This window comes from Ostrinia furnacalis, unplaced genomic scaffold (genome assembly GCF_004193835.3).
Source record: "Ostrinia furnacalis isolate ACB-3 unplaced genomic scaffold, ASM419383v2 OfSCF4268, whole genome shotgun sequence".
Lineage (NCBI taxonomy): Eukaryota > Metazoa > Arthropoda > Insecta > Lepidoptera > Crambidae > Ostrinia > Ostrinia furnacalis.
This window is the reverse complement of record NW_021134507.1, coordinates 60,920-74,993: the sequence shown is the minus strand read 5'-3', so window position 1 is coordinate 74,993 and position 14,074 is coordinate 60,920. Positions and strand designations below refer to the sequence as shown.

Here is a 14,074-nt window from a genome sequence, read left to right as displayed (position 1 = left end):
ACCGAGACAAGTGGTGAATTTTCATTAAAATACTTTTATTATAAGGAGAATTTGTATTGAAATTGTACTTTCATTTGGCCAATTCTAAAATACTACAGATCGTTTTTGATCAATCCACAGCCCCATTGTCCAAGTAAGTCCATACATTACAATGCGAGTAAATTGTAAAACATTTGACGCGCGAGCCGTAGCGACGTCACGTGATATACGAGCGCGCTCGCTCAGCTCGCTCGGATCGCTCCACGCATCGCCACATTACTGTCATAATAGAGGTGGGGTTAAGTAGACTAACCATGGTTTGCACTATCTTACTTTAACTCAGAAGTCTATCACACTCCATATATCACTCACTGGTTAAAGTTATAGTTACGGGCAAGTTAAGGTGATGCAACTTTAATTTCAGCAAGTCTTCTGGTGGACAAAGGCCTTCGTTGAGATTTCCAAGGCAACCGGTTATGCTGCTTGCATCCTGGTGCTTCACGGTACCTTTAGGACCTTAGATCAAAATTCAAGTTCTTTATTAATAAGACGTATTAGACCTTTTCCAATACATTATACACGTTCCAAATAAGAATATAGTTTGCCCTACCACCACTTTGAGACAGCATTATCGGCTGGTGGTAAAAAGAAGCGGCAGAAGAAACTTAACCTAAATTATCTACTATTTATTCCAACTGTTCTTGTTTTATGTTCTTGTTCTTCTTCTATGAATGTTCGTCGCGCTTACCCCAAATAACCAACTACCAACTTCAGCGCATCAGCAAAGCTTGTTATAGATGAAAGTTTTTGACAGAAAAGCTACTTTTGTTGGTTGGAAGAGAACCTACTGAACCTAGCTTAATTTGGCCGCATCGCCTCATCGTGTGGAAACGCTGCGTTTGCGGAATGAATGAACGCGCAGCATTATTTATTGCGCTGTTTTTAAAAAGTTTAGTCTCATTTTATTTATTGTTGAAAAAATCATACATTATCTTAGCTACAGGAAGGAACCATAGCAGCAGCATCAGACTGTTTTCTTTACAAAATAGCACCTCATCATCATCATCATCATTTCAGCCATAGGACGTCCACTGCTGAACAAAGGCCTCCCCCAATGCTTTCCATGTTGATCGAATGGTACCGTCCTGCGCCAGTGCTTCCCTGCTACCTTTATGATTTCGTCGGTCCACCTTGTGGGTGGACGTCCCACACTGCGTTTTCCGGTACGCGGCCTCCCATTCCAGAACCTTGCTGCCCCATCGGCCGTCAGTTCCGCGTACTATGTGCCCTGCCCATTGCCACTTCAGCTTGCTATACCGTCGGGCAATAGCACCTATTAGGTACTAGTACTTAGAATGCTTCGGCACAGAATAAGTAATAGTAGCTTCGGGAAGGCCTTTGTCCAGTAGTTGATGTCATTTGTCTGAAACGAACTTGATGCTACAGTTAGTTATTTACCTAAGTGTAGCCATAACCGTGGCGTCAGGTACCTATGAGTACCTAAAACCTACCGTGATTTCCTGAAAATTGTTTTTTTCTGATTTTCGTAGTCGTTTGCCGTAAAATAAATAAAACCTACTTAGATATTTATTTATTTAACCTAGGTATTCTTAAAATCTAGATGGTTGTGTGACGATACCAACGTATCATCTTACATTGCTTCTTCATTACCTAGATCCAATAATTGTATAAATACTAAGAATAATTCCATATCTTATATGAGACGTAGATCTTCTGTAAACATGTTTTCGTCTCTGAAATTATTTCGGGGCCTGATTTGTGTTGACATGGCGTACACACGCATATCTTATACAGGACAGCTGTCTTATTTGTAGGCTGGGTGCAGACTTGCGAAAAACGGGACTATTCCCACCTCTCCCACCGCTCCAATTCCTTTGTAGCCAGGATCTACAGCTTGAGACTTGCGATGCGAGACTGATATGTTGATGAATTAAATATTTGCCTCTCTTCATATAAACTCACTTGTGATTTGTTGCTAAAACCACAGCTAAAACTGTGTTTAAGCTAATAAGTGCTGTTAAAAAGTAGTCTTTAGTTGTCTTTTGTAGCTTGATTTTTGTGGCTTTTATTATACGTTTTAGTAGGTACCTATTACATGGTCAATTGGTCAGGCATATTCTTACAGATCTAAATGTAAACATCGATTAAATTACTGTTTCACTGAAAACGCATTATTTCAGTGACACATTGACACCATTTGAAACCCATTTTGTGCAAATGTGCATGTAAAATGTATTCTAAACATGGATTGGATAGTGTTGCAATTGCGCGGGCGCCCTAATCCCGGCATTACGACGGGTTTTCGGGAATATTCGGAATTAATAAATGTCTGTGTGTGACGGATCGCTCTCTACCTGAGGTGAAACATGACGGTTGTTATCATTATTTGTCACATATTGGAATAGAATAGGTTTCCGTGAGATCAAATTAATTTAAGACCTCGATTTCTTAGGCTGAGTTGCACCATCTTGCTTTAACAAACATGAAAAATCTGTCAAACTCCATACACAAACACCGGTTATTGTTATAGTTACGGTTAAAGTTGTTGCAACTCGGCCTTAGTGAATGGAATGCTGACGTCAGTGATCCAGATATTCTGACGATCCTAAGGCATCTTCGCTTCATCATAGATTACGTCTGTTAAACTTAGAATAAGATTTTTGATTTGAGCAATCCCAACTAATCCCAAATAATATTATAAATGCGAAAGTAACTCTGTCTGTCTGTCTGTCTGTCTGTTACGCTTTCCCGCTTAAACCTCGCAACCGATTTTGATGAAATTTGGCATAGAGATAGTTTGAGTCCCGGGAAAGAACATAGGATAGTTTTTATCCCGGTTTTTGAAACAGGGACGCGCGCGATAAAGTTTTTCTGTGACAGACAAAATTCCACGCGGGCGAAGCCGCGGGCAAAAGCTAGTTCAATATAAAAACATTGATTTAGAACGCCTCAGTTGCAATAATAATATACTTTGTGACGTCATACTAATCAAAATCGCTTTTTCCAACCAGTCACACGAAATTAACATCTTATAACACTAATAATTAATAAGAACCAAAGTAGGTTAATGTCCAATTCAAATTCTGTAACCAAAACTTTAATGTCAGTACTCTTATTTAGGTAATACAACATGCTCTTTCAGGTCTGTGTGCCAAAAGCTTTATACCTAACTTTAAAATGTATATTACTTTATTAATACAATTTATATTTATCCTTTTGTAAGTGCAAACGAATTAACTCCTTATGTATGTAAATTCTAATCGACTTTCTTAAGTCAACGAACAATATTCGAAATTTTCTGTATCCAGCTAATTCGTTAACTGATCACAAAGTTTTGGACTTGGAATAACTCTTACATTTCGCAACGTCTGTTAATTGTAGATAACTCGAGAAAAGTTTCCTATGTTGATTGTTACTTGATGAAAACCGGTTTGGGAGTTTATCACTCTGACTTTCGAAATGGGCGCAAGAGGGAAGAATTTGCGGTTTTTTGGAAAAGTTAGGTTCTTACGGGACTATTCCCACCTCTCGTTCCCACAATCCCACCGCAACTCCTGTGTAGCCAGGATCTACAGCTTGACCGCCATAAAACCCAACCAATGAAGGTCAAGTTTGTCCCAAGGGAAAGTTAAACTGTCATTGGACCCGCAATGAAATTAATCAGAAGAACATAGGAGTTCAAAATTAAGGTTCGACTTCCCTCCATTGCAAAGCGGATGACAGGTGACAAACAAAGGTTTGATAACCTTCAAGAAAAAATCATGCACCACGGACAATAAATATCAATTAAGGGGGTCTATCTCATGAGCAATTAGCTACCGCCAATAATATTTTTCACAAAAGTTAGGTTCTTACCTTAGACCTATGGCTCGACGAGCCAGTTTGTCTTGGACTCCATTTTGATAGGAGATGACGCCATTTTGCTTCGGTCTTGTTTAGTTTCAGCCTTAAGAGGAGAACAAACTGTCGGTCGCCGAAAGGAAAATCTTCCGCAAAATCATTGGCCCTAAACAGGAGGCGGATGGAAACTTGAAGATGCTCAAGAAACCACTGCTGCGCTACAAGACATATTTTTTATGTATAAAACTTTTCACTATTTAAAATAAGAATTAAATTCTCTTTTCTTTTTGATCCAGCTGCATGACTTTGGACCACAAATCAAATACAAGGGCACCGAGTTAATTATGTGCTGTCAATCTATGTACCACACTTTACACGTAGAATTGACGGCTTACATAAGTATGTAAGTACGGGTAGGTAAGTACCTACCCTTCACAATTTAATTTACCTTAGGCACCTCTGTAGGTTACAGTTATTTTAAGATGTATTATCTTAAAATAACTGTGTGCTAAGTCCGCTTTATAATCCTAATCTCAAAACACACAAACACAATCGTATCAATTTTTTCCAATTTATATGGTCAATGGTCATGGTCATGGCCACAATTTTTCTTCACAATAGTCATATTGTGTGCTTATTAAGCTATCAGCTGAATACCACAAAGCAACGCCCGAGCGTTGTTCCTGAAAAAAAGACATTATCTACCCGTATTAGAACAGAAATGGAGACCTCCATTACGCACGGGGAAATAAACGTTACCGTAAAAGCTAAATGGACTGGCGAAGCGAGTCTCGCGTAATTTTTAACCTAATTAAAACTGTTATTACCCGACCTTCTACGGGTTATTTCTAGGTAGAGGTTTTTTTAGTACCTAATGTAGGCTCCAGGGATTCGTTAGCTCGATTACGCCTTTGCAAAGCATTGAGCTTGACTTCCAATTACGAGGAAAATCAAACAAGAAAAGGTGTTACAGTAATCATGTAATATTACATGTGGGTGTGTTTGTACCTCGGCAAAAGCGAAACGGGTTTTATGAAATTCTAGATAGGTTATCTGCGCAAATTTGGACTTTCTGAGTGCAAATGGAAGGTCATGTTTTTTCAGGTAAAACAGTGTTATCGTGGAATGATTTGTCAGTTTAATTGAAGGGATTTTGCTTTATGTAGGTACGTTTTATTAATTCATAGTAAGTTGGCTCTCGTCATGTTTAGTTAGTTCAAACCGCCGCTGTGGTCTAGTGGTAAAACCACCTGCTTCAGACGCAGAGGTCATGGGTTCGATTCCCAGTGGGGGCAGATCTTTCTGTTCGGTTTGGTTTGTGGTAGGGCTTGTTCTAAGTCCGCCTGGCTAGCTACCACCATCTTACCTAAGTCTGCCGCCATAACAACAATGTTTAAGCATTGTTGTGTTCCGGCAGTTAGAGGTAAGATAGCCAGTTCTTCCGTGGTTGAGGATTCCGGGTGGATCAGCTCGCTTCCACCTTCGGCCTGATCATCCTTACCATCAGGTGAGATACAGGCCAAGAGCTTCCTCGTTGTGGATTAAAAAAAAACTTTTCACTAACTACAAATCGATACAGAAGTCCGAATAAAACAGCTAAAATTACAGAATGTTAACAAATAACAGCCGGACATATTTTTAACAATCTTTATCAACGACCAGCTGGAATCACAGCCGACAATGGCCACAAACCTGGTTTTGGAAAAATAGTATTTTAAAATCTCCTGCGGCAAACGAGACAGGCGATTTTTTGTTGCAAAACGACTAGCGGAGACTGCGTGTCACACCGGACTGCAAACGTTAGTTAGATTTATTTGAGAAAAAAAATGCATTTGGTGCCTTTTTCAGGTTTCAGTGGCGTCATTGTGTAAAGATTCTTATTACCTATTCACGTGATAACATCGGATTTATTTGGATTTAATGCACAAAAAAGATGTAGTTCTAGAATACAGAGTAGAATAGGTACCTACTCAAGAAATAAAAATACTCTCTTCCCGTAGATGTGGTAAAAGACGATTAGGAAACAAACATAAGAACATCAGGTTTCCTCAGCCGGTCTGGCTCTCTAGCCAGTATGGGGAGATCTTCTATTTGCTTCTAATGAATAAGAGAGGGTCGTGCTTTTGCTGTGAAGAAACCTATCTGAAGTACTTCTACTATCTAGTACCTACCTAATGATGAAAAAATGATCACATCTATCTTTGTAAGCGTGATACAATAGTAATGCCCTATTTTTAAATATTTCTTTGGATTAGAAATCCAAGAATTTGGAGAAATGTGTAGGTACAACAGCCTTACCTATATTTTTAATTTTTTTTTAGATATTAATAACTTGCTACATTTCACATCGGTGTAAGTGTCACCCGCGGACCGTCGTCGTGTCTATCGGTCTGTCACGCGCTATCAGGTGCAGCTGGTTTTTTTACAACTCTTTGTTTATTGCCAATTCGTATCGGGCAGACGTTTCAGCTATTCTGTTCGCTGTAAATTCACCTTTTAACTCCGGAGCCAGAACTTTTAACTTCCTAGCATATTAGAATTGGGTACTGTATTTTTAACCAACTTCAAAAAGGAGGAGGTTCTCAATTCTAATGTATCTTTTTTGGACTCTCCGACTTCCGACTCTTATACAGACTTTTAGTCAGGCGATAGTTGGGCCCGATTTTAATTTGTATGAAGAATCAGCCGATGTAATGGGAGCACTTTCATACCTGTCCATACTGATTACTCCGACCCAACTATCGGCTAAAAAAATCGGTGATCTGCGCCTAGGCTAAAACAGTGAATTCAATCCGCTGCACGATGCCTTGAATCTGATAGTATCGATGTTTTGAAAAGCGAACACTGAACTTTTTTTTTGTTTTTTTTTTTTTGCAATTATACTGATTACACGCTTATCTATGTATACATAATAATTGTATAGTGTTTTTTTTTATAATTCTGTATTTACTCAGATAAATAAATAGGAATTGAATATTAAAAACTTAGGTGTACCTTAGGAGAGGTGCTGAAGGATCCTTTATTTAATTTTAAGAATAGGTTTTCCAATCTTTACGTCCTGTATTTTTGCAAGTTAAAAACGATGCTATTATAATGAAATACCTACTTAAAACAATTTAATACAAAGTACTAAACAGCATTAAATCTTTATTTTCATCTTTTGCTCATGGATAGGGTTACATTTTAAGCGTATATGAAAACTTCAAATTTCAGATCCTCCCCTCGTGAGCTCTTCATGCGAAGGTTGACGTAGTTGTACCCAATCCCGCCCTGGGTCACGTTGGCGGATGCGTCAGTGTTGGTCAAGTCCCATGCCAATATTCCCTGCAAAAGAAACATTAAAGAATAAGTCACACATTCTTTATGCCTGGAGTGGGGGCTACGTACCGGAAAGCGCAGCGTAGAACGAACTCACAAAGTGGACCGACGACATCAAAAAGGTAGCGGGAAGGCGCTGCATGCAGGCCGCTACCAACCGGTATACCAACATGGAAATCATTGGGGTAGGCCTACCTATGTTTAGCAGTGGACATCTTATGGCTGAAATAATTATGTTGATTATTGTGAGTTCGAAACGGATTAAATCAACTACTCAACGAATGTTCTACTATTTTTACTTTGAAACTTTTTTATTGCTGTAATAACTCCAGACTAGCACAAAAAACATAATTTTAACAATGTTTTCGTAAAACGATCGCTTCCAGACGACCTTCGGATAAGATAATATCTGGATAAATTACGAAATTGTGCTGTTTGTCTAAACGTGAAGTAATTTAGAGATGAACAAAGAAATAAATCTCATTTTAGTAGGTACATTTTGATCTTCATTTTGATCGCTTCTAGTTTCACGAAGATTTTTGGTGTTTTGACTTATAAAACCTAATAGGCCACTGCTGCACTGGTTGGTATTAAATTAAAAATAAAAACTAAATTCTGTACCAATCAATGATTAAAATCACTATTGACTAGACACACTTGTCACAGTTAACAACAAGATTTATTTCCCTTGTATTGATGATATTTATACATTTCATGTCCTCGTAATACTACTAGGGCAAATTGCCGGCAGCTAGCTTTACATAATAGAGAAAGTTAAAATGAAAATCTACCTGTATAGTCCTTCCAGCATTTCCAGCCAAGTTGGGTATGGTGTAACTGAGATTCTCCACACGCTTCCTGAAGACCAACGCATGATGAGTAATAATAGCGTGGTACAACTGTGGTCTTAGGACATTGGTGCCCATAAACGTATGCTTACATTCCACCAACGCCACTAAAACTAACAGAGAAATGCAAAACAGCTTCATTTTTTAAACTACGAGTAAACTGTACTTCACGTATGCTTATTCGATAATAACCTGAGAGTATGAGGTCCGATTTATTTTAAGAATTTTAATGTTTATCTAGAAAAAGATAAACCCTGTGTCACCAGATTATGTTCGTCATAAGCGTTCGGACATAAGTGTAAACTTACTATGATATCTTATGTATAGTGGTAATAGGTGATATTTTGCATTATGAATATTTTGGTCGTATGTGCTCACTGGACATAATGTAGGTTTCATTTTTATCATTGTTATTGCCTTGTTATCAAAAGTTACTTCAGCGTAATGAGCATAACTTTTTACCTATTACGGAATATTTACATAGGTATAAAGATTAAACCAACAATATTTAAGATTTGGTTTATTTTTATTAATACCAAATACCTACCTATTTTATTAATTTGTAAAATACTTAAATAAGGCCTCCAGCGCACTGTATGATTGTAGTTTATCTTACTTACACCTTTGTTGTGTTTAATAGTGTTCAGTTTTTTGGGGTGGTTTTCCTCACAGATTTTAAACTTTACCAGAAATGCGCCTTGGAAAATGCAATTACTATCTTGCATTTTTATGACTTTTATCTCATATTGACAGTAACGTCACACACTCACGCACCTGCTTAGGTAATATGAGGTCTCACAGGGCGCGTAGACGCACAGGGTATTTCACAGAGGTCTATTTAACGCTGTGCGTTCGATTTGCTGCTTCACTTAAGCAAGCATCGTTTGTGAATACGGGCGTTTGTCTATGGGACAAACATCATGCCGTACTCATGCTGTGGTCACAACAGTAACAAAAAGAAAAGCTCAGATTTTGAAACTTTCCCGACAATTTCACGGCAAGCCCATATTTTAGATCACTTTTCAGGAACGCCACGTACCCAGAATATTTTCAAATTGTCCAACTATTCCCCTAATAGGAAATTCTTTCGTTTCCACGTTCTATTGGAATATTTCATAGTTTTGAAATATGTGAAACGTGAGCCCATATTTGGTACTGAATATATGATATTATGGAAATAAAATGTACACGAAAAGTGCGAAGGTTTGGTTGGTTTTTACTAACGTCAGTTTATTGATTGATAAAGTAAAGGAAAGCTTTTAGGTAAGTATTCACTTAGATTTTGTGAAGCTATTTCCTACATATTTTGTGTTGAGATTTTGTAAAATATACTCAGGGAAGCGCGTTTTAAGGATACACCCTATAAGTTGGTTATAAAATCGTTATCTAATGACTACAACGGGAGGTAGCCATAACAAGTCAGAGGTACACCATTAAAATAATTCTGAAGAATTGTGAGATGTTGTCTGGATTGATTAAGGATCTCTGGAGGGATGTAGGGAAGACTTTTGCCCAGTGACCTATTTGTTGACTGTATTACAAGTTAGAAATAACTTTAGTGCTTACTCTTAACAAATATCAAAGCTCCGAGCATCTGTCTTACGATCGATACAAAAGCTGGGGCAAAAAGCTTCAGAAAGTTACTAACAGCCGGGATACTTTTTCAGGAAGCTGCTCTCTGTGGAGTGGATATCTGAACGCTGTAAGTGCACTTCCGGCAAGTGCCTGCGTCAAAGCCGCCACCGGATGTGTCAATTTGACGCCGCCATCTTAAATCTTCGAGGGCGAAGTGTGTGGGTTTGGGCCGTCTTTTCGGTAACTTGACCTGGAGTGTTGTACTTGTGATAAGAAGTTTTTCCCGGCAATTTCTTTTTCTTTGTGAGGAATTTCTTACAAGCCCGAGGCACCGGGTAAATATCAAACTTGAGGATATGAAAAAGCGTTTGTTATTTTTTGGATCATGTGAGAGGCCATTGCTCCGTATTTTTTATTCTGTAACACATTATTAAAACTTTCATATGTCAGCAATTAATTACTTTCTTGACAAGACATTGGAAAACAGGTTCAAGGGTTTCTTTATTCTGCAACGCGGTCTGCATCCTGCTAGTCTTAATTACTTTTATAAGTTGGAAAATACTACTTCCATGACAAGGAATTGGTAAAGGGGTCAAATTATTACTTCGTCAAGTCATTTTTCATGCATACTTTACTTAAAATTATTTACTTAAGATTAACTCTCAGGAATAGTTTCTTTTGTTTTTGTAAGTTTTCATTTTTTAACGTGATTTCAATTTGTTATTAAAGTAACCGATGTTACTGTGATTCAAAATTCTGAACATTCCTTACAATTGTTTATTTACAACGCTAATCTAAACTTGTGTTATAACCCCGTGTATTATTGCTAACCGAGCAATAAAATTTGTTTTATCGCGCCAATATCGCGCAGTTTATTTGTCGCGTTTTTCCGCTAGGGGGCGTGTTGTACAGACTTTTATTGCAGTAATTATGACTGATTTAGTGACCGCCCGTTTTAGTATGGCACCGGAATGAGAATTGAGATTTTATTTGGGGCTTATTTATTTATTTAAAGTGTAATTTTGACTGTAGGTCTTTTGGATTTATTTCCAGACACATACCAGTTCATTGCATTCCCAATTTTTTAATTGGAATGAAAATGTGTACATTATTTTAGTCACGTGAGTTTTTTTTAAGAATTTCCAGAAGCAAATACGAAGCTAAAGCTCTAATTACAATAATTGAAAATAGGTTCGGGAACTTTGATAGAAAACTTCCTATATTTTTAAAATATTTACCGTACTAGGAATTTTTAGGAATAGACGAGGGTTTTAATTAAAAAACATACCAACTTGTAATACCTAGTTGTAAAAAATATCTCAGTAAAATTATCCTTAATAGCTTGGTAAGTACTTACTTACTACGTACTTTGATATAATGTTTCAAAGAAAAAAAAGTTAACCCCATTTAATGAAAAACACGTGTAACAGCCATTTTGGCGTATTTCACCAAATCAAGGAAAATAAAGTTAAGAACCAAAACCTATGAGAATCTGATAAACATCGCCCGTGAAAAGGACTCGATCGAATACGTTAATATTATCGGGAGAGAAAACGTTTTAAACTTTATTTTCTGATACGACAACTTTACGGAGATGGAAAAATTCCAGACATTTCTGCCGACCGTTTGTCCAAGTAAAGGCTAAACTTGTAAGGTGAGGATCGATAACTTGAATTAAAATTCAAGACACCAGAGCGGGCATAAAGTATGGTCCAAGGCACAGTTTAAAGTTTCGCTAAAGAGGCCATAGTTAGGTGCCTAGGTTAACTAAGGAACAGCTCTTTACTCGTACAATGATCACGATTCTACTAGGACCTAGAGGAGTTCTAATGAGACTAGTTGTAGAACTATGCTGGACTGTCCACTATAGTTTCTGTACGTTTTACTCTGTAGCTAAGATGTGTGTGTCCACTTACTGGTATAGCCATCATATACGTAAGTACGGGTCAATAGTGTTAGTAAAAATTTATCAAAAGGAGTAAGTTTTAGGGAAACAGAAGCCTTGTTTTCTAATCTTACGAATATTGTTTTATTGTAGACAAAGTTCTCACTCTATGAAATGACTTATAAGAGCTAATGCTTATCTTATAAAGCTGAATTTGCTTGGATTCAGTCTGCCCCGGTCACTGAATTTAAATGGGGTGAGCTTCACAATTTATTTTTCATTAATCATAATATCATTATCATGGGTAGCCTGATGTGAGCTGTCGTGTGTACATAATATGTCTAAGACACGTGAAGGTCTACATTCTGCCAGAACCCTAAATCCTTGCCAGCCTATTGGCAGACAAGGCTTGAAACTTCACGATTGCATTATTTTGACTCAACACTTATTTCTTTCACTTCACTTAATATGCTTCTTTAATCTTTACTGCAGTATTTGTAGTTGCTCATTTAAGCATACCACGTTCCCTAGCTCAGAGTGCTCTGAAATGAACTTGCTGAAATTCAATTTTTGGCTTATTTGTCTTAAGGATTAGCGGGACCAGCTAATAACAATCTCTTAACTTGGACCGTGGTTCAGCGAAACGCGCGAAGTGCGGAATTCTGGAAGGATTAAAAGCGAACAGCCAGTGTAAATTTATTAAGCGTCTCTGTGAAATCGAGATAAGTCGGTCCATCGACAGTGCAGGTGGACGCGGTAGCTTATCATTGGGATTCAGTGCTTCATTTGGCGATTTCTCGCGGTATTATTCTCTTAGACTAGGCGCAGACCACCGATTTTTAGTTGGCCGATAATTGGGCCCGATTTTAATTTGTATGAAGAATCGGTCAAATCAAATCGGCCTAATGTGCGCACTTCCATACATGCCCATACTGATCAACTGCCCGACTAAACTATCGGCTGACGAAAAATCGATGGTATGCGCCTAGGCTTAGTTGAAGCCGGTGTGGAACAACACTGTAAAGAAGGAAGGCAAGACGAGAGAAGGATTAACCTTGTGATTGAATACAAAGCTAAAAATAAGTTAACTTATTGTTTACAACATGAAAAAATAGGATAAGTAATCGGACTGTATTTTAGTTAAGGTTACTGTCGTTGGTTGTCTTTCGGGGCATGTTTTAAAATGGTCTCTAATATATTCTAACTCCAGTGAGCATACAGATGATTTAAGTTGGTAGTTCTTATAAAATGGTGAACCATTACGTAACACAAGCATATTAAGCTTACCACGAGAGGTTAACGTTAATTCTTTCTAAAAAATCCTCGGAAGGCGTCCTTGTCGCATTTTACATGAATATGTTTATCCTCTTAAAACAAGTCTATAATTTTGCTGAGCTATGGTGGACCACGTACAGGAAAACGCAGCGTGTGGCGTCCACTCACAGGGTGGATAAAGGTAGCAGGAAGGCGCTGGATGCAGGCCGCTACCAACCGGACGATATGGAAGTCATTGGGGGAGGCCTATGTTCAGCAGTAGACGTCCTGTGGCTGAAATGATGATGATGATGATGGTGGACGACGAATTCTATAGAGTAGATCTACTGAAACCTACTTTGTCTGTGGTCCGTCTCGGTCGTTTGCACTACAAAATGAGCTAATTAAGATATAATTGTGGCTAGAAAGAGAGGATCCGAGATGTCTTCAGTAAAGTCAGAACTTCTGCTCAACGTTCAGACATTCATCTGTAGATAACTTAATGGATTAGTTTTATACGAGAAGAGACTTGGGTATCGACCTGACTAAAATATACTCGTATAAAAGGCAGAAGATACTTCGTTCGTGTCAGTGAAATGACGTCCACTGCTGGACAAAGGCCTTCCCCAAGGATTTCCACAACGAATAATCCTGCGCTGCCCGTATCTGGTCGTCGTCAAAAAAACTTATAATTATAACGTCTTCTATCTATACTAATATTATACTTCGTCGCTGCATCCTCGAGATTTTCATATTTACCAGGTAGTCCACTTCTCATTGTACTAGGCATCGAACATTTTAGAGCATACAATACAAAAAAGTACTTGTTATGACTCGATATCCGGCGGTAGTGGGGCACGCTTACGTCACACCCCTCCAACCGTCGAGTCGTCATTCGCTTCGATAGTCAGTGCGGGCATCGTAACATCGAAATTTCTCGTTCGTGCCGCAAAAATTAAATTAAATTGGAAAAAGTGTGTGCTTCGTGTGTGTTTAAATGTGAAATGACCATAAAAGTAAACATTTCGATAAAATACACAGTTATTACGTCGTCTAGAGCGACGCGACATTTGGAGGATAATAATGGCTACCTGTTGGGGAATCAGGAGACCGGATCAAGGCCGCAAGTAAGTAAGTGCTCCGCCAACGAAAGTGCCTGCCAAGCTGCAGTCTGCGAGGAATCGCGCCGTATTGCAAAAAACATCACTCATCGTGAATCACAATGATGACTACGACCTCTCTGGCAAGAGTGTACCGACCGAGAGGCAGATGAGTTTGGGGAATATTTAAAACAATTATTTTGTTTTTACCCAACTGTAAAAGGAATGGCAAAATGTTTTCGACTATGTTCAAT

General features: G+C 38.2%; 1 protein-coding gene across 1 annotated transcript; it reads right to left on the bottom strand.

The window, feature by feature from the left end:
- Window positions 1-6,834: 6,834 nt before the first annotated feature.
- Window positions 6,835-8,209, bottom strand: LOC114359258 (uncharacterized). Its single transcript, XM_028313551.1, has 2 exons — window positions 7,950-8,209; window positions 6,835-7,164 (listed from the first exon to the last, which is right to left on the bottom strand). The coding sequence occupies exons 1-2, from the start codon at window positions 8,145-8,147 to the stop codon at window positions 7,024-7,026; spliced, it is 339 nt and encodes a 112-aa protein (XP_028169352.1). The 5' UTR covers window positions 8,148-8,209; the 3' UTR covers window positions 6,835-7,023.
- Window positions 8,210-14,074: the final 5,865 nt, after the last annotated feature.